The 21755-nt window shown below is 42.6% G+C and overlaps 2 protein-coding genes and 1 pseudogene across 4 annotated transcripts in view; 1 reads left to right on the top strand and 2 right to left on the bottom strand.

Annotated features, from left to right (window-relative positions):
• The window catches only part of LOC146640636 (protein NLRC3-like), a 225103-nt gene that overhangs the window by 188652 nt on the left and 14696 nt on the right, over window positions 1–21755 (bottom strand). The gene's annotated exons all lie outside the window — the stretch shown is intronic.
• Window positions 1–21755, bottom strand: part of LOC146640637 (protein NLRC3-like) — a 57771-nt gene that overhangs the window by 21391 nt on the left and 14625 nt on the right. For all 3 annotated transcript variants that reach the window (XM_085399920.1, XM_085399919.1, XM_085399921.1), the window contains exons 2-5: window positions 14147–14267; window positions 13961–14062; window positions 10432–10510; window positions 62–290 (exon numbers count right to left, since the gene is read on the bottom strand). In XM_085399920.1, the coding sequence (XP_085256046.1) occupies window positions 62–290; window positions 10432–10510; window positions 13961–14062; window positions 14147–14235 (499 nt within the window). In that variant the 5' untranslated portion in view covers window positions 14236–14267. The remainder of the gene's footprint in view (window positions 1–61; window positions 291–10431; window positions 10511–13960; window positions 14063–14146; window positions 14268–21755) is intronic.
• On the top strand, window positions 13092–13210 carry LOC146640638 (5S ribosomal RNA; annotated as a pseudogene).

The following is a 21755-nucleotide window of genomic DNA, read 5'->3' as shown; positions in this document are numbered from 1 at the left end:
TTCTCTTCATTTCTTCAGAAATTGTTGAATGTTTTAGCAGCTTAAACTGAATAATCCTTACTTCTCAGCAAATGCTCAGCGAGGTTATCCTGCTTCATTCTCTTCAGGATGTCCATTGTAATCATCACGAATGCCTCTCTGCTGCTCTTACTGTGTTCTTCATCCACACTCTGTAATACAACCTCATCCTCACATTGACTCTTAAAACATTGTAGGTCATCTGGACTTAGGTCTCTCTGGATCTTCTTCAGCTCTTTTTTCACAAAAGTAATAATTTTGTCCTCCAGTATCTGGAACAGAATATTTTATATATGACCCAAAAGCTTTTTTCACACAGGAGAGAAAAGAAGAACATAGGATGAGGCATGTTTCTGGTAATCAGTTTAATAAGGCACAATATTCACAATCACTTAATGAAATTCAAACCCAGACTCTCTAAAAGAAGTGGGAAAAGGTAAAATCCACATATTTCAGAATATTTTCCATTATCTATCCCTTTCTATTGCTATTAAATCTAAATGTTGTCACTAAAATTTATGACTCATGTTGTCTATAAGAATATGTATGACAGACACATGACAACGCCTGGAACAGCACCCAAGAAGAAACACAGAAAGCGGTGTGATAGGATGCAGAAGCGGGGTCAGCATGGAGGAGCTAAAGCCAGGCTAGCTGCTAACCCATACAAGCCAGCAGTACCAACACTCTCTCTTGCCGATATCCTCTCCCTTGAAAACAAAAACAAAATGGACTACATCAGATTGTTGAGAGTTTCTCAACATAGTGTGAGGAACCGTTGTGTCTCAATTTTCACTGAGTCTTGGCTAATGAAACAATCATGTACTGTGAAGGTTCTCAGTCATCCAGGTTATCATAGTCTAAGGAGCTTGGAAAGAAAAGCGTCTGGACATCTTTAAGTTATTTGAAGACGTTTCACCTCTCATCACGTACGCTACGGTGCAGCTCGAGGGGCTAACGCTACACAGAGCAGACAGAGTAGCCTTGCTGACTAGTAAACAAAGAGGCGGCGGGCTAGTTATTCACACAAACGACTCGTGGTGCCAGGATGCTGTGGTGGTCTCTACTCACTGCTCACCACATCTAGATGCCTTAACTGTGAAATCTGAGCCATTTTACATGCCACGGGAGCTGACAGCAGTTACTGTTAGCACGCATCATGCAGCACAATCATCCTGATGCCTTCCTTATAACAGCGGGGGATTTCAACCAGGCAAGTCTTACATCTGTTCTGCCCAAATTCTGTGCGCATTGCAACCAGTGGAGAGAATATAGTAGACAAAGTGTATACAAACATCAAGCATTCTTACAAAGCTACTGTCCTCTCCCATGTTGGTAACTCTGACCACTTATTGATGTAGTTGATGAGAGACACAGACTAGGGCTGCTCGATTATGGCAAAAATGATAATCACGATTATTTTCACTGAAATTGAGATCTCGATTATTTGACGATATTTATTTAACCCTTTAAGACCTACCATAAAATCAAGTCCAGCAGAGCTTTTTTTCTTTCTTTTTTTTTTTTTTTTTACATGCTGTAGTGCCATTTTTGGGAGCATTTCAAGTTGCTATACATCAATACAAATGTTATAGCCCATATTTTAATAATATGTCTGCATTAAGTCCATAGTAATTACATTAATTGCAAACAAGTGCAATAAACTACAAAAAAATTGAAAATAGTTTTCGTTTTCCTTTTTACATATATTTCTACTTGGAGAAATTTAAGAGGCTTATCCCTCAAAACTTTAAATACAAAAAAGTTGCAAAAACCCTAACCCTCCGCGAAAATGACGTCACTTCCGGTTTTGGACAAGAAATGGCGGACATGCGATAGTTCGCGTTGACGTCTTTTTCAATGTGGGAAGTGTTACAAACAGCTGATCGGATCGGCAAAGCGTGTTTCTGGAATATTATGTTTTTGTTCCTGCAAGCGCTTTTTATGCAATTTTTGCAAAGCTTTATGTGGAAGGAAGCCGTGACCGAGGACAAGCTGAAGGCATAAGATGTAAGTACAACTCCTCCGGTTTCATATGCAAAAGAAATTATTGCGCTAGCTTACGCGGTTCCAGTTCTACCGGGCTTTAAAAGGTTAACAATAACAATTATTGAATAATGACTTTAAAAAAATAATATTAAATAGTGTGTAAATACTGATAACAGTGCAAATGTTTGCAATATAAAAAATAAATGAAAAATGTAAACATATATGTTTATTGAACTTTGCAGTGTTGCTCTGTGGTGCAGCTATGACACGGTAGCAAAGTTTACACACTGTGTCATCTTGATCCACGTCTGACTGAACCCATAATGTTTCCACACCACTGAAGTTTTTTTTTTCCTCTTTTCAACCAACAGCAGTCACTCTCCTCTCCAAATAACTTCTGCTTAGCTTTCCGAGCTTCCCTCGGGTATTCTTAATTGTTGTGACGCGTGTTCGAAATGCAGAGAGGTGCGCTCGATTTGCCACACGGAGAAGCGCGAGAGTAAAGCACGAGGGAGGGGCTAATAATCGGCTCGGTCATTTTTAATGATCGTTGAAAGCCCAGATCGTAATCGTGATTAAAATTCGATTAATTGAGCAGCCCTAACACAGACATTGTTATATGTTACAGCCTCTATAAAGATTTCCCACTGGGTCGTCACAAAAGTCTGTCAGTGCAGAATTTGCTTCTGGTGGCCAAATTCTAACTTCTCTGACCACTGGCTTGTTCTGCTGCAGTCTTGGTTTGTAAGTTGGTGTGAGTATGAGAGGCAAGCCAACCAAAAACCATGGCTAACCAGAGATGTTCGTTCTTTCCTGAGAGTTCGGGACAAAGCCTTTAAATCTGGGAATACTGCATCTTATACAGTGGGGCAAAAAAGTATTTAGTCAGCCACCGATTGTGCAAGTTCCCCCACCTAAAATGATGACAGAGGTCAGTAATATGCACCAGAGGTACACTTCAACTGTGAGAGACAGAATGTGAAAAAAAAATCCATGAATCCACATGGTAGGATTTGTAAAGAATTTATTTGTAAATCAGGGTGGAAAATAAGTATTTGGTCAATAACAAAAATACAACTCAATACTTTGTAACATAACCTTTGTTGGCAATAACAGAGGTCAAACGTTTACTATAGGTCTTTACCAGGTTTGCACACACAGTAGCTGGTATTTTGGCCCATTCCTCCATGCAGATCTTCCCGAGAGCAGTGATGTTTTGGGGCTGTCGCCGAGCAACACGGACTTTCAACTCCCGCCACAGATTTTCTATGGGGTTGAGGTCTGGAGACTGGCTAAGCCACTCCAGGACTTTCAAATGCTTCTTACGGAGCCACTCCTTTGTTGCCCGGGCGGTGTGTTTTGGATCATTGTCATGTTGGAAGACCCAGCCTCGTTTCATCTTCAAAGTTCTCACTGATGGAAGGAGGTTTTGGCTCAAAATCTCACGATACATGGCCCCATTCATTCTGCCCTTAACACGGATCAGTCGTCCTGTCCCCTTGGCAGAAAAACAGCCCCATAGCATGATGTTTCCACCCCCATGCTTCACAGTAGGCATGGTGTTCTTGGGATGCAACTCAGTATTCTTCTTCCTCCAAACACGACGAGTTGAGTTTATACCAAAAAGTTCTACTTTGGTTTCATCTGACCACATGACATTCTCCCAATCCTCTGCTGTATCATCCATGTGCTCTCTGGCAAACTTCAGACGGGCCTGGACATGCACTGGCTTCAGCAGCGGAACACGTCTGGCACTGCGGGATTTGATTCCCTGCCGTTGTAGTGTGTTACTGATGGTGACCTTTGTTACTTTGGTCCCAGCTCTCTGCAGGTCATTCACCAGGTCCCCCCGTGTGGTTCTGGGATCTTTGCTCACCGTTCTCATGATCATTTTGACCCCACGGGATGAGATCTTGCGTGGAGCCCCAGATCGTGGGAGATTATCAGTGGTCTTGTATGTCTTCCATTTTCTGATGATTGCTCCCACAGTTGATTTTTTCACACCAAGCTGCTTGCCTATTGTAGATTCACTCTTCCCAGTCTGGTGCAGGTCTACAATACTTTTCCTGGTGTCCTTCGAAAGCTCTTTGGTCTTGGCCATGGCGGAGTTTGGAGTCTGACTGTTTGAGGCTGTGGACAGGTGTCTTTTATACAGATGATGAGTTCAAACAGGTGCCATTCATACAGGTAACGAGTGGGGGACAGAAAAGCTTCTTACAGAAGACGTTACAGGTCTGTGAGAGCCAGAGATTTTCCTTGTTTGAGGTGACCAAATACTTATTTTCCACCCTAATTTACGAATAAATTCTTTACAAATCCTACCATGTGAATTCGTGGATTTTTTTTTCACATTCTGTCTCTCCCAGTTGAAGTGTACCTCTGGTGCAAATTACTGACCTCTGTCATCATTTTAAGTGGGGAAACTTGCACAATCGGTGGCTGACTAAATACTTTTTTGCCCCACTGTATTGTAGCAAGGAAGAAGCTGTCAAAAGGGATTAAAGAAGCGAAGAGGCTGTATGCACATAAATTGGACAGCCACTTCAGGTGCGACAAAGACCCACGACGGCTGTGGCAGGGCTTACAACACATTACGGACTACAAGCCACCTCGCCCAACGTCAAGGCTGAATGATCGTTCTCGACCAGACCAATTTCTATGCACGATTTGGTCACCCAGGCACAAGCACTCCCACTGTCATCAGGTGACCATGTTTTTCAGCTGTCTACAGCTGAGGTGAGGTGAGGCCTTTACCAGTTTTAACCCATCCTAAGCAGTAGGACCAGATAACATCCTTGGACGTAGGGGTGGTTCTAGCCTGTTTGATGCCCTGAGCGAACACTCCCTCATCCATTTACCCCCAGTCCTAAAGTGCACATTCATTTTCTTTCTCTTCATATGTTTATTGTTTGTTTTCTTGCCCTGCTGTAACTGCAGCCTCATCATCTCGTCTCTCTATGTTCAGTACTGTATATAGCGGAGATGACAATAAAGTTTACTTTGATTTCAGCACAGTGGCAGACACACCGAGGGCTCTCATGCTCACTTTTCACGAATGGAATTTAGAAAAACCATTGGTGGAAATTATAATTCTGTATCATAATGTCTGGTGTTTTCGTGTTTGTTGGTTTGTTTTTATTTTGTTTTATTTTGCAAATAGGTTATTAGATGCCACTTCAGCCAGCCAGAGAATACCCTGCTGTCCCGCCTTCTCCTCCCTGTGCCACAATCAGCAGGCACACCTCGTAAATGGAGGGCGTCCTTACCCCTGAGAAATGGGTGATAGAAAACCAACCGGTGCATATGCCATCCCAAAAATGCACTGGCATGATGTCGGGACAGCATGGGTGTGAGCAACTTTTTAGTCTATGCCTGTGATGCCGCCCCGCCACAATGTCGCCCTGGGCAACCGCCCATGTCGCCGATATCAAAAACTGCTTACTGTTTTAAAGGACTGTGCAGTGCAGTTGAAAGATGTTTTTCCAGACATCTTCAACATTTCGCACAGAGAGGGATTTGTGCCAGTTTGCCTTAAGAGCGCCATCATAATACCAATCCCAATCAAAGTCAACCCGGTATGCTTAAATAACTTCCGGCCTGTGGCCCCCACACCAATTGTGAGTAAATGCTTTGAAGCACATCATGAACAGTCTCCCAACAGACCTGGATTCCCTTCAGTTCGCATACAGAACCAACCGATCTACAGAGCATGCTATCCCTACCACACTGCACGTTATGCTGTCACACCTGGAGAGGAAGAACACCTATGTAGGGCTGGGTATCGTCACTGATTTCTAGAATTGATTCGATTCCGATCCACAATTCGATTCAAGTCAATTTGGTTCGATTTGAATTAGGGAAATTTTGCGTTACACAGTCAGAAATATTATAATTCAGATCATGCATCAGGGAGTGGCTGTAGCTCAGGTGGTAGAGCAGGTCATCTACTGATCAGAAGGTTGGTGGTTCGATTCCTGGCTTCCCCTAGTCTGCATGCCAAATATCCTTGGGCAAGATACTAACCTGAAATTGCTCTCCGATGCGTTCATCGGAGTATGAATGTGTGTGAATGTCAGTTAGAAAGCACCTAGGAAAAATGTGCTTGTGTGAATGGGTGAATGCGCAAGTTGTGTAAAGCGCTTTGAGTGCTCAGAAGAGTAGAAAAGTGCTATATAAGAACCAGTCCATTTACCATATATTTCCATATTTTTATATCTATAAAAAGAAAGCTGACACTTGTGAGACTTTATCAAAGGTGTAAGAATCACAGCAGATGCCTTTGTGTCAAAGAAAGGGAGGATAATACACAGAAAAAGATGAAGGCGATTTTCCTGGCCTGGGATTTTATACAAATATTCTGCAGTAGATCAAAAACGAAAGAAAACGATTAATCAACATATGAACATTACCTGATGCTGCTGACGTGAAGCAGAGCAAAGTTACAGAGGTTTCAGAGACACAGCTGAGCGTTTTGCAATTTTGCATAATTTAAAGTTTTAATTTGTTCAGTATTGAACAGTAAAAGGAAAGAAACAGCCGCCGACAGCACTGTAAACAACGGTAGTGAATAATAGAGAAAACAGATTTTTAGACGGGAAGCTGTTTTTGAAGTATACTGAGAGAGAGAGAGAGAGCTGTGCATGGAGTGTGATTTTAACATGGTGGAGGCAAAACAGCAAAAGTAAGAGGGAATTCATGGCGATGTTTATGTGAAGCATAGTTTGGATCTTCTTTTGCTGCTGGTTCAGTCAATATTGTTTGGAGAGAGATAAAACTAACAGCTTCAGAATCTAATGCAAAAAGGGCGTAAACACAAAGCGCGGACCCGCGGAAGCATCAGAATCAGCGAGCTGTTGGCTTTCAGATGGCTCGTGCCATCGGGTGAGAAAGGCGACATCTCACTGATTCTGATCTATGATCCGTAAACGCTTTGTGTTCACGTCTTTGTGCAGAATCCGTGTACCTGCTCTCATTTACTGTTTTAGCTGTTTGGTGGTTGTTGAAAATTTGTAAGGTTTAACCTGAGATTGTGGCGGTTCGGACAAAATAAATTTATATTAAAAAGATCGATTCAGGATTTTAATGAATTGATATCACGTTATCCAAGCTAGATTTTAATCGATAATCAAAACCCACCCCTACACCTATGCCAGAGTCTTTTTGATCGACTTTAGCTCAACTTTTAACACAATCATTCCACAGCAGTTGGTGGAAAAGCTGATGCTATTAGGCGTGAACCCGGCAACCTGCAAGTGGGTTTCTAGCTTCCTGACAAAGAGCCAACAGAAAGTCAAGGTGGGCAGCCACATACTAAGACCTTAGAGAGCACAGGCTCTCCTCAGGGGTGTGTCCTGAGCCCACTGCTGTTCAGCCTGGTCACTCATGACTGTACAGCCAGATTCAGCACTAATCACATTGTGAAGTTTGCAGATGAAACAACTGTGGTTGGTGTAATCACTTACAACGACGAGTCTGCCTATAGAATGTAAGTGGAGCAGCTTGAAGTGTGGTGAAGATCCCACAATCTCACGTCGCAGATGGAGCGGCTCAAGCAATGAAACCCAGACCTCCCACAAAGCAAAGCATAAAGTAGTTACCTTCTGGAGCAGCTGGAGTCCTATAGACACTCAGCCTCTTCACTACAGAAACACCTCCTACAACATCCATTCTTTACACTCTAACTGCTGTGTTTGTGGAAACACTCCAACACACACCGCTTCACCAGAACGTCCTCGGTTTGCCCCGGGGGTCTCCTCCCAGTGGGACATGCCTGGAACACCTTACCCAGGAGGCCCCGGGGTTTGCCAAACTTCACATCAAATCCGTCTGTCGATCTCCCACTCCCTTCTCCTATCACTTGTGAAAAAGACACCGAAACTCACAATAACTCGTTCCAGACACTAGGTTCTGGACACTATCTCTTCCAAGGCTGCCCTTTGTCACCAGTTCTGTTCATAATTTTTGTGGACAGCCTATTCCGGACAGCCTACACCCTATTCCGGCTAAGGACCGTGCTCTCAGATTTGGTGGTGCTGATTTTCATTCCCACCACTTCACACTTGGCTCCAAACCGTTTCAAAGCAAGTTGGAGGCCATAAACCGATGAAACCAACAGAACCACATCATCTGCAAAAAGCAGAGGTTAGATTCTGAGGCCACCCAAACAACGGCCTTCCAGCACTTGGCTATGCCTAAAAATTCTGTCCACAAAAATTATGAACAGAACTGGTGACAAAGGGCAGCCTTGGAAGAGATAGTGTCCAGAACCTAGTGTCCAGAACATATGGGTGTAGGTCTGGTGATACGATTACACAATCAATCATTGACCTGCGGCCTAGAATGTCCTGGTGACTGTTATGTGACGGCTGTGTGCAGGCAGGAAAAGGACCCAAGGTGCAGACTCCAGAGACAAATGTAAACTGAAACAGCTTTAATGCTGAACTCAAACAGAACAAAAGTAAGAATCCAAATAACTTACACGGGCAGACAAAACACACAGCTAGATAAGGGTAGATCACGACAATGACAAACAAACACAGGGCTTAAATACATAGAGGGAGCAATCAGTGAATGGACAACAGGAGGGAAACACAGCTGGGGCAATTCAAAACTGACGAGACAAGGAAGCGTAAACTGAACACACTGAGATAAGACAGAGACCTTCAAAGTAAAACAGGAAACACATAACACAGACTGAACAAAGACACAGACTCACATGCAGGCACTACAGAGGGAACAGAGACATGGGACCAGGGCAGACACAGACACTGACTGGACACGGGGATATAGCGGACAGGGGAGACAGCAACAAATGATTACACAGAGACAAACCATAAGACATGACTCTAACAAAAACCCAAAGACTAGAAATGATAAATAATATAGTAAACTCAAAAACCCTGGGTCAACGACCCAGGCATCCTCACAGTCACACGTGCACTTATGGATATTCTTACGTTTAAACATGGTGTTTGTTATGGCCAAACTGTGGTTTGCACAGAAGTCCAACACCAAAACACCACTTGGGCTCAGATCCAGGAGGCCGTTCCTCCCAGTCACACCTCTCCAGGTGTTACTGTAATTGCCCATGAGCACTGAAGTCTCCCAGTAGGACAACAGAGTCTCCAGGTGGAGAACCCTCCATCACCCCAACCAGGGACTCTAAGAACGTTGGGCACTCTGAGCTGACACTTGGCGCATATGTGGAGATAACAGTCAGGACCCATTCCCTGACCTGGAGATGCAGGGAACAAACCCTCTCGTCCCAACATACAATCAGCAAACTGAGGAGATACCAGGATAACCACTCCAGCTTGCCACCTCTCACCAGGAGTAACTCCAGACTGAGACAGAGTCCAGCCCTTCTCCAGGAGCCTGGTTCCAGAGCCCAGGCCGTGCCTTAAGGTGCGTCCGACTATGTCTAGCCAGTACCTCTCAACCTCACGCACTAACTCAGGCTCCTTTTGCACCAGAGAGGTGACATTCCATATCCCAATCACCAGTCTTGGTAGCCGTGTGTCGGTCGACCAGGACCTCCGCTTCTGACTGTTGCCTGATTCACAATGTACTCAACCCCTAAGGCGCCTCCTGCAGGTGGCGGGCCTACAGGAAGATAGGCACATGTCTCTTTTTCACGCTGTGCCCAGCTGGGCTCCATGGACTAAGGCTAGACGCCCGCCCTCGGGCACCTGCCCTGGGCCTCGATCCATAAGGATCTTCTGAATCGCTCTTTGTCTGGTCCCTCATCCAGGACCAATTTGCCATTGGAGACCCTAGCAGGGGGCACAAAGCACCCAGACAACATAACCCCTAGGATCCCCGGGACACACAAACCCCTCCACCACAAAAAGATAGCGATTCGTGGAGGGGCATCATATTTCCATCTATACAATATTAGTTATCATTCCCCACAGCTAACAATACAGCTTTTCTTGTACAAGCTCTGGCCATGTTTCATGTAAATTATTCTAGTTTATACACACCCACGCAAAATTACTTCTCTCCCTATATTTAAAGTAGATTAAAAACACTTTTTTTTTTTTTATAATTTGCCTTTTCTGATGCATTTTATGCAGTATTCACTACACTTCTGCCAAATACTTTTTAGTATTATGTAATATGTTCTCTTTTAAATGTCAATAGAATACTGTGATTTTGTTATTTAATTGCTTGTAAGGTGTACTTGATTGTCTTGAAAAGTTCTTCTGAATAAAATGTTATTTTATTCTATTTATTATTTTTGGCCTGCCCAGATGCCAAAGTGTAAGGTTTGCTTTTCTTCTAAAACACTGAGACATGCTTGATATTTGTTGATGTATTTGCAGTTCAGAGGAGTCAGAAATCGGAACCACAACATTGTGTTCAGAATCCAGCATGGAGATTACTGTAAATAGATGTAAAAGTAGTTGTTGTACATGTACAGACCGCAAATATGGAGTCCAGGTGTATTTGATGCTGCTGGGCAGACTGACTACTGGGAACCACTGAGCTCTTCTTGTTCACTCTGTGGAGACACCATAAAAAGTCAGAATAGTACAACAAAACATTAAAACCTAAAATGCAACCGTCTGGTCCTCTGCACTTTTTTAACCTAAAGAAATAAAAAAAACCCACTTGATAATACCTGAGCAGCATATTTGACAAAAAGACATGTCAGTTCTCTTATCTTAACATTCTGTTGTTATTGTAATATTCTGTTGCTATCTGAACATTAACAACATAAAACTCCAGTCACTCTAAATATCCAAACCCTAATAAGTAAGTAAAAGTTATTTATATAGCACTTTTGTAAACAGGAAGCTATTTCAAAGTGCTTCACATGGGAATATAAAAGCATATCAAATAAGACAACATATTATAAATGAATATTACCCAAATGCCTGTCTAAACAGATGTATTTTAAGCTGTTTTTTAAAAGAAATCAAATCAAATCACTTTTATTGTCACATCACATGTGCAGGTACATTGGTACAGTACAGAAGCCACAGAGTTGATGGTGTGTAGTAGAGGAGGTAAACTGTTCCACAATATTGGAGCCAGGGTTTGAAAAGCACGATCCGCCTTTGTTTTCAAACGGGTCCGTGGAATGGTTACAACACCACTAGCAGTGGATCTAAGGATCCGGTTTGGAGAGTAGGGTTGAAGAAGCTCAATAATAGCGGTGCAACGGATCAAAAGTCTCACGGTTCGGATCGAATGACGTTTTTTTTCGTCATGGATCGGATCAATTTTCGGATCAGCAGAAAAAAAAAAGAAGACAAAAATTTAACTTGCCATTTACTTATTTAAGTATTTTTTGCCTATTAAAAAAACATTCAACTCAAGACTCATTCCACGGAATTATATAAAAAGAAATTAAGATGCAATATAGGGCAGTACAGGGCTTTCTATCTACCACTCCGCTGTGATATAATGAGCGGTCACGCTCACGTAACTTTCCGTTGCCCTGGAAGTCCACCCATTTGTTAGGGCAACAGAAGATGCCTGGGACAGCTCAGTTATAACTTTTAAACTTTTCCTGCTCATACATGCTTGGAACGATCTTGTCACTGAAGTGGATGCCGCGACGGAATGTCATAGCAAGGCTCAAGCACGTTCATCATAGTTTAAACTAGTGCTGTCAGTGTAAATCTCGTTAAAATGACGTTAATGCCATAACTGCATTAACGCGGCAAATCTCCATTAACTAGTTACCACGGATTGTCCCGTCCGTGGGGCTGCAAAGCGTCAAAGCGTTAACTAAAGCGTTGACTAGTTTAAACCCCTTGTTTTGCACAACAGAATACAGCCTCCCATCTGCAGCTAAACACCCCAATAGCTTTTGTAATAGCTTTAGTCCGGTCAGATTGGGCAGCAAAGGGCTGCTTAAATACCGCAAACTCCTCTGCTCCTCCTCCACTTGGACTGCTAGCGTTGATGTAACAGGTATTACAATTAAATAATATGAGATACGCATTAAATTAAATTAATCAACGACTTTGGACCAGTATCAGAAAGCTCTAGGTAAGACTATGGAGCCTTGAAAGGATCAGCAGAGAAGGAACCACACAATGACAGATAAGATGTAGTTTGAATAGAAAATGTATTGAAAGTTGTAAAGTTTACAAACCCTGCCTGTCTAAAGCCGGCTTCCTACAGTGCACATGGCACATTAAAGGGCCCCAAAATAAAATAAAAACCAAATATTCTCTTTAAGGAAATTTTCTAAAGAGTTCAATTAAAGAGTTTCTGTCCATTGGTTCTAACACTACTCGGGTACATTTTTAAAGTGTTAGTCTTATCTGTGTCAAGCGATGTAGTTGTAGTCCTGAGGTTCGCTGAAGCTGGATCACACGGCTGGCCACACCGTACTCTAGCCTGTCTACAGTCATTCTCTTGGGATTGGCTTGCCACTGAACCCACGGGGTTCAGATCTCGAATGATCCAGTCCTGGTCAAAAACCAATCGGAGCTTGTGGTGAGATAACTCGCCTGACTGACGCAGCTTCCCACGGCCGTATTTCACAGATTTCAGATCCTAATAAATAGCCATCAATTAACTACTAGTATGTGAAGATAAATTGCGAATTTAACTTTTATTTTAGCTTTTCTTACCAGGATCTTTCAGCTAATTTGGCGGTTGCCAACCCTAACCCTAACCTGTGATCCGTTGCACCACTACTCAATAATATAAGTGAGGGCCTCATCTCATAAGGACATGAATGTAAAAGTGAGGATTTTAAACTGATATTTATACCCAACCGGAAGCCAGTGCAAGGATTTTAACAGAGGGGTGAAATCGGAGAATTTATGACTGTGGGTCAAAAGCCTTGCTGATGCATTTTGAACCGCTTGAAGGCGATAGAAACCTTTGGCAGACAAGAAAAGACTGCGTTACAGTAATCTAAACTAGAGGAGACGAAGGCATGGACAAGGATCTGCAGTTCGCCTTTGGAGACAATAGTCCTGAGTTTGGCAATGTTTCTTAAATGAAAAAAGCAGGAGTGGGTCGCAGATTTAATATGAGTGTCAAAAAGACAGAGACTGATCAAAAATTATCCCAAGATTCCGAGCGGTAGATTTTATTGAGGGTGAGAAAGGAGACAGACTTACGGCCATACCACTCTGAGCCCGCCCGATCTCGTCTGGTCTCAGAAGCTAAGCAAGATTGGGCTTGGTTAGTACTTGAATAGGAGACTGCCTGGGAATACCAGGTGCTGTAAGCTTGTGGGGTGGCTGTGGCTCAGGTAGTAGAGCAGATCAGCTACTGACTGGAAGGTTGGTGGTTCAATTCTTGGTTTCAGTCAGTTAGAGTGGATAATTTGTCTAATTCTCAGGGTTTAAAGGAAATTTATAATTGGATGTCATCTGCATACAAAAGCTAAACAGGGATTTTTTGTTGTGTAAAAATACTTTTGACAAAAAATGGCTTTTAAAAACATGAACAGCTAAAGATTCAGTATGTTCAAAGCACAAAACTGATATTATACAGAACCTCAGCAGACAGCAAGAAGAGTACCACTGGTTTCAGTGCTTCTTGTATGTCTGGAATGTCACGGCAGACAACTTTCTTAAACAGAGGTGAAAACACTACATCCAGATGAACAGAATCAACTTTTTGGGGGTAAATGTATATCAGGTGACCTTATATGCACTGAGGGGTTCCACACACAGACTGAAACTAAGATGTTTACTCCAGAACAGTGTGGAAGTTCCTACCTACACTGTGTTTGAAGCAAAGCACAAAGTAGTTACCTTCTGGAGAAGCTGGAGTCCTACAGACACTCAGCCTCTTCACTACAGAAACACCTCTTACAACATCCATTCTTTAACTAACTGCTGTGTTTGTGGAAACACTCCAACCACTTCACATATGAACATTGAAATGTGTGTGAAAAAGAGCTGAGCTGACATCAAACATGATGGAGGATTTATTCACAAACACTGAGTCACAACAACATTTACACACACATTACCTTTCTGCTTGACGACACACGCCTGATTTAAAGTCAATGCCAAAACCTTTAGACTGGTCACTCTGTAAGGACACAGAGCTGGGTGGAGGTCCAGGCTGGTTCCTGTGAATAATGATGGAGCAGTGATGTGAGTGCTGAGCTGTGACATGGAGAAGAGTCATGGACAGTTAGAGATGGTCATCTCACCTCTGAGCTTTGGTCTGGCTCTCATGTTCCCCACACAGAGTGCTTTTAGAGGGAGGGACTCCCTCCTCTCTGTCCTCACACTGATCCATGCTGCTCAATTCAGCTCACACACACTTTCTACCTGCAGAGGAAACACAAATCATTCATGTGCACGTCAACTGAAATTCTCATTTCCATCATGTGTGCTGTCCAAATATCAGCTGCTTTTTTCTTGCTTCATCTCAGTGTCAGCTGAATGCAGTGACAGCAGTGTGAGGCAGAGGAAGCTGTCATCAGCTGCTCTACCTCTACTATCAGTCCACCAGAGAGAACTGTTGCTTTTTTAATTCAGTTAATGCCAGTCTGCTGTTTTCTGACTGTGTAGCTTTAATGTAAAGATGGAAAGTTTTAGGAGTTACAGCTCTGTACTCATATTTTTATTGGTGAGAGGAATAATTAGAAATGAGTGCATCAGAGAGCAGCTAGAGAGCAGAAAGCTTTGGAGACTATGTTACAGGCTGGGATTGTTTAGACCTCTGCAGAGGAGACAGAGTGGATATGCTTCATGGATGCAGTGATGGAGGACATATTGAAGATTGCTGTGACAGAGGAGGATGGGTGAGATGGAGCCTCAAAAGGAGATGAAGAAAACCTTACTATAGGACAATGATCAACAAACATTACCAAATTATTGGTTTATTGCTGTTTGAGATCCCTGGAGTATGATGATAATAATTAAAACACATTTTGAAAATATTCACATCAGTACTTTCATTCATTTATAGTGTTTCTTCTTAATATGCTAAAAATACTTTTTTTTAATATATAGAGCATATTAACTCTACCTACCAATCAAAGCGCTTTATACAACCTACCTCAATCACACTTTCACACCAGCACTTTTTTCTCTGCTATTTCTATGTGAGCACTTTCTTTCAGGCATTCAATCTGACTGGAGAACTTGAGGGTTGGTGTGTTGTCCAAGGATAATTGCGTGTAGACCTTGAGTACCTGGAAGTCGAATCTCCATGGCACACTAGTTATAACTGATATGTAATTGTGTAATTGTCTAAGTATCTTGATGTACATGGATGACATCAAGCTGTATGCCAAGAGTGAACAAGACACCGATTCACAGATCCACACCACTAGGATATACAGCAATTACGGCTGGGCGATATGGCCTAAAATCCATATGACGGTATAATTTGAAGCATGTGCGGTAACGAGATATATCGCGATAGATTCTTTTCTTCTATATAACGTATTTTACACTCTATAAGGCAGACTTAAAATCCTTTAATTTTCTCAAAAGTCGACAGTGTGCCTTGTGTATGAATTCTGGTTGTGCTTACTGACCTCGAACTAATTTTATATAGTACACGGTGTGCAGAAATCTGTCCAAAAATGTTTTATTACAACTTTGGTAAGCTATTAAGGTGCACCGCTTGATGGATTGTTGGAGTATTACGGCTGCCGTAGTCAGGAGCCTTGCGGAGTAATCTGGGCCCAAAATTCCGTCTGCTTCAGGTCCCAAAGTCAAACAAACACTGCGGCATCACTGAGAGTTAAAAACTGTCTAAATTCTTTCATCTTTAATAAATTGATCAGCGTTATTACTTTACCAGGTGTAACAATTAAGTTTAACCTCCAGGCATCCATGAAAACAGAATTTATTAAATTCAACGGAGTCAGAAGTTAGCTTGCTAGTTTCCACCTAAATATGATATGCCATGTTGACAGAGATTTCTGAAAAAATTAAAACGTACAGCTCTGCTATCACTTCCAACATAAATGAAGACAGAAAACTAAACAGCAGTGGCGTTTGCAGGGTTACTGAAGTTGGACTAACTGGTATATAATGATGTGCTACGTGATTGCTAGCAAAACAGCTATGTTAGCATAACATTAGCACAGTGAAGGTGAAGGATGAACGCTAACTTTTTTCCACTCGATAAAAGTTAACGTGGGGGATTCTGGTGATTAAGGACAGATGCAATTGCAAGGATGCTATACACGGGCCAAAATTCAGTCAGGAGAACAACTGAGATAATCCATCCACAATACGAGGTTAGTCATTAATATACTGCAACAATATGGGAATAGAGTGGCTGCGGGAGAATTAAGCATTAATGAATCAATGGTAAGGAAAGGCTTTACCCATATTTAAAAAGTGCTTTGTCTCTTGGCTATTACTGTCGCCCGGCATAATTTGCAGATAATGTTGTTTGCAGCCGCTGCAATGCTTTTGACCAAAACAGGTGCAGCTTGATGACACTATCAACATGCGCTATCACGGTACAGGGGTATAGTCAAAATCTCTACCGTTGGCCAAATTTATATTGTTTCTACTGTATATCGTTTATACCGCCCAACCCCAACAGCAAGGACATCGGAATGTCATTCGGACTGGAGAAGTGTAGTCGGGTGGTAACAAAGAGGGGGAAGGTAGGAGGCAACATTGCAGACATAGTGCACAGTTACAAGTACCTGGGGATCCCACAGGTAAATGGGAACCATGAAGATGTAACATATGTGTTAAATACTTGTGAATTTCACCCAAAACACTTTTTCTTTTGGGATTAAATATGTCATTTTGCATCTCCGTCTCCTGCCTGTGTGATCTGAGTCTGTCTGCATTCGTGTTGTGTGTGTGCGCTTGTAACGTGCAGTGGAGGTGAAGCCAGCCGCGGAGGTGTGCAGGTGGATAGCGAAGGAGCAACAGCTTCTGACTTTCCAAAAAGTACTCATTTATTTACAATATCAAAAATAAAAGTGCTACCTCTACCACACATTACTAAAGAGCACACTAGTCTGCGTACACACGGGAGCATCCATTACAGGAGGAGTGCGAAGAAGAACAAAAATGGGGTGACACCAGTCGTGAGACAGGAGGCGCCGCCATGTGGTGATACACTGCATTACAATAGCAACTGTTACATAGTCCCCCCCTGGTGAGAAAAAGGCTGTCCTCAGCCGTACACAGCTGAAAAAGCACACACCACACCTAACAGTACCCTATACATAGAGGTTACAGCTAAGATTGGTGCACACACACAGGTCAAAAGACCATTTAAAAATGAAATTGGTGAAAATAAGACGAATATGTACAGTGGAAAATCAGTTTTCTTAGTTTTTTTCACTTTTTTCTTTTGTTCTTTTTTTTTTTCTAAGTAAATGCCAAGAATGAACCTTAACGCACGAAAGAGCCATAAAACTGGATTAAGTAGAGCAAACAGAAACATCTACATATCATGACTCAAAGTAGCAATGCAACAAGACAGCATCAAACAGGTTTAACCAAAACATTTCACTTCAGATCAAGCCTGGTTGTGTGAAAATCATTAGTCCATCTTTTGTTGCTCCAGCCAGACGTAACTCTGGGGCAACGTCTGGGCCTGAGATTGTAATGTCCACCAGCAGCTGGGTGCTGGACAGATCTGGGTGAAACACTCTCTGGAACAGCGCCCACACCAGAAGAAGAGTCAATGTCCGGTAAATCAAAGGGGAATGGCTCAGAGTCAATGTCAGTGTCTGCAGGGGGGCCAGGGTGGGCCTGAGAGTCGGAGTTCAGACCCTCTGCGGTCTCTCTCTCAGCAGGCAATGAAACAGAATGTTCTTTGGAAGTGAGAGAGTCCCAGGTATGGAACGGGTGCATGTTCACAACATGATAAACACCTGCATCCACACCGGAGTCCATTCGCGTCGCGGAGTCAGCTTCTCTCTTTTTCTTTCTCACAAGCGGAGCAGCGGCACACCACGGTATCCAGAAATTAGTCGGGTCCCACCTGAGCTGAGGCTGCGGCCATGGCTGGAGAAAATGTCCGAGTGTCCGCAAAACTGGGGGGATTTCCGAGACAGTTCACGTGCTAGAAGAGAAGAATCCTCAGCGGCATGTAAAAATCGTCTGAAGTCCAAGTTGTAACGTTCGGGCGCCAGTTGTAACGTGGAGTGGAGGTGAAGCCAGCCGCGGAGGTGTGCAGGTGGATAGCGAAGGAGCAACAGCTTCTGACTTTCCAAAAAGTACTCATTTATTTACAATATCAAAAATTAAACGTGCTACCTCTACCACACATTACTAAAGAGCACACTAGTCCGCGTACACACGGGAGCATCCATTACAGGAGGAGTGCGAAGAAGAACAAAAAGGGGGTGACACCAGTCGTGAGACAGGAGGCGCCGCCATTATTTTGTTTATTGTTCTTATAGGTTGTTTTTGATGATTTTTCAGTGACATTATTTATTTTGCGCTTTTTGTTTTCGAGAGCTTAAGTTAATGTTTTAAAACAATTTGTTGTATTTGATTTATTATATTATTGTAGTGTTAATGAAGCTGCAGCCTCAACTCCTTTCAGCATGGCCGGAGGAGAGGTGTACTGGCAGTCGCGTGACACACACAGATCAGACACATATTTCTGTGTTGCAGATGTGCAGTAAAGAGCCAAAGACCCAGTACTGTCTCCTGCCTCTTACTTTCACGCCAGAACACAATGCAGCAACAACAGGTGTAACACTTGAACGAGTTACAAAGAGGCCGCTGGAGAATGACAGAGCTAAGATCCTGTGGGACTTCCAGATACAGACAGACAAAATGGTGGTGGCTAACCAACCGGACATAGTGGTGGTAGACAAACAGAAGAAGACGGCTGTAGTGACAGATGAAGTGGTTCCCAATGACAGCAACATGAGAAAGAAGGAACACGAGAAGCTTGAGAAATACCTAGGGCTCAGAGAAGAGCTCAAGAAGATGTGGAAGGTGAATGTAACAGTGGTCCCAGTGGTAATTGGAGCACTAGGTGCGGTGACTCCCAAGCTAGGCGAGAGGCTCCAGCAGATCCCGGGAACAATATTGGAGATCTCTGTCCAGAAGAGAGCAGGAACAGCTAAGATACTACGCAGGACCCTCAAGCTCCCAGGCCTCTGGTAGAGGACCCGAGCTTGAAGGATAGACAGCCTGCAGTGGCGAGCGGGGGATTTTTTTTTTTTATTGTTAAGACAAACAGCTTAATTTAGTATAAATTTTTTTCTCCCCCTTTTGTGAGTGTGGACGCTTCCTCTCTTTGCTCTCTAAATGCTTTGCTTCTTTTATTGATTTTTATGCAGATTTTTCCCTTTTTTCCATATGAGCTTACCCTACGATAGCTTCTGGACACTTATAGATCATTAGGACTAAAGTGTTATTAACAGAAACAGCAACATTTTTATAGTTACCTTATCCTCAGCGCTCCGTGTGTCTGTGGCCTAGACACAGCTGAAGCCTGATTACAGCGTCTGGGCACCGAACAGCCTCAATAGCCTGGAAAGGTGCTAACCGCTAGGCTAACTAGCAACAAGATGCCTTCCTCTCCACAGATGACTACCACAGACTCTTGCAGAAGATTGCAGTACTGGAGACAAAAATTCATCGCTTAGAAGTAAACGTGGAGGTAAATGGACTGTGTGGAAATGAAACAACCTTGCCTTTGATTCAAAACAATGGTGATGAGCAAGCTAGTACACAGCTAAGGAGCACAGATAACATGACCAAGGAAGTAGACTATGTACTTTATAATAAATCCTCAAGTGATAATCCCCCCTTGGACTGTCTTGGTGCAAAACCAAGACATAAATCATGTCTCCTAGAAGGGGGAGGACGTATCACAGGCAGGGCACAGCGAGCTGAAATCTCTGAAACCGACTGGCCTTCACTTCCTACGAGACAGAGAAGCTCTTCTACCCCTGTATACAAGAGGAAACAGGACTGGACAACTTTGAATAGGAAGGTTAACAACAAACCTCCAAAACAACTGAATGTGAAACTGCAGAACAGATTTGCCCCACTATCAAAGGACCCTGGATCTATATCGGACAACCATCCATCTAAAAGTAGCGAAGTAAGGTCTGAAAATCTGTTGAAAAGTGAAAGGCCACAGGGAAAGCTAAAGGCTAGGCCTGAAACGCTGATTGTGGGTGACTCTGCCGTAAAGGATGTACAAAGCATGTGCGGTAAGAACACTAAAGTCTTCTGCTTTCCTAACGATATGGTCAACATCCTGAAGGCAAGGCAAGGCAAGGCAAGTTTATTTGTATAGCACAATTCAACAACAAGGTGATTCAAAGTGCTTTACAGAGACATTAGAAACAAGAACAAATAAAAAGCATGATTTAAAATTGATTAAAACAAGCAAATAAACTAACTAACTAATTAACAAACAAACAAACAAACAAACAAACAAACAAACAAACAAACAAACACACAAACAAACAACAGTATATAAAATCAAAACAGATAAAATCAGAACAGTAGGTAAAATCAGTAGTTAATGTAAGTTTTGAAATTTAAGCTTAAAGTGTGGATTTGGTGCTTTATTCAAATGCAGCTGAGAACAGGTGAGTCTTCAACCTGGATTTAAATAAACTGAGTGTTTCAGCTGATCTGAGGCTTTCTGGGAGTTTGTTCCAGATATAAGGAGCATAAAAGCTGAATGCAGCTTCTCCGTGTCTGGTTCTGACTCTGGGAACTGATAAAAGACCGGATCCAGATGACCTGAGGGATCTGGATGGTTCATACTGGGTCAGGAGGTCATTGATGTATTTTGGTCCTAAACCATTCAGAGCTTTATAGACCAGCATCAGAACTTTAAAGTCTATCCTCTGACGGACAGGCAGCCAGTGTAAAGACCTCAGAGCTGGACTGATGTGGTCCACTTTTTTGGTCTTAGTGAGGACTCGAGCAGCAGAGTTCTGAATGAGCTGTAGTTGTCTGACTGATTTTTTAGGTAGACCTGTAAAGATGCTGTTACAGTAATCAAGCCTACTAAAGATGAATGCATGGACTAGTTGTTCCAGGTCCTGTTGAGACATCAGATCTTTTATCCTTGAAATATTCTTGAGGTGATAGTAAGCTGACTTTGTTATTGTCTTAATGTGTTTTTCTAAGTTTAGGTCTGCATCCATCACTACACCCAAATTTCTCGCCTGATTTGTGGTTTTTAGATGTATAGATTGAAGTTCTCTGGTGACCTGTAATCGTTTTTCTTTGGCGCCAAAGACTATTACCTCAGTTTTGTTTTTGTTTAGCTGGAGAAAATTGTGGCACAACCAGTCATTGATTTCCTCAATGCATTTACCAAGAGCCTGTACAGGGCCTCGGTCTCCTGGTGACATTGTAATATATATTTGTGTGTCATCTGCATAGCTGTGATAGTTTATTTTGTTGTTGTTTATAATCTGTGCCAGTGGGAGCATGTAAATGTTAAACAGAGGGGGTCCCAAGATGGAACCTTGGGGAACTCCACATGTGATACTTGTCTGCTCAGATGTGAAGTTACCTATTGATACAAAGTATTTCCTGTTTTCTAAGTATGTTTTGAACCAGTTTAGTACAGTTCCTGAAAGACCTGTCCAGTTCTCCAGTCGTTTGAGTAATATGTTGTGGTCAACTGTATCAAATGCTGCACTGAGATCCAGTAAAACTAGGACTGACATTTTTCCACTGTCTGTATTCAGACATATGTCATTAAACACTTTGATCAGAGCGGTTTCAGTGCTGCGGTTCTGTCTAAAACCTGACTGGAAGGCATCATAGCAATTATTCTGTTTTAAGAAGTAACTGAGCTGTTGAGAAACTGCTTTTTCAATGATCTTACTT

This window comes from Rhamphochromis longiceps, unplaced genomic scaffold (genome assembly GCF_057381845.1).
Source record: "Rhamphochromis longiceps isolate RC_006_pf unplaced genomic scaffold, R_longiceps_female_GT1.1 unmapped_scaffold_4, whole genome shotgun sequence".
Classification (NCBI taxonomy): Eukaryota; Metazoa; Chordata; class Actinopteri; order Cichliformes; family Cichlidae; genus Rhamphochromis; species Rhamphochromis longiceps.
This window is presented reverse-complemented; position numbering and strand designations above follow the sequence as displayed.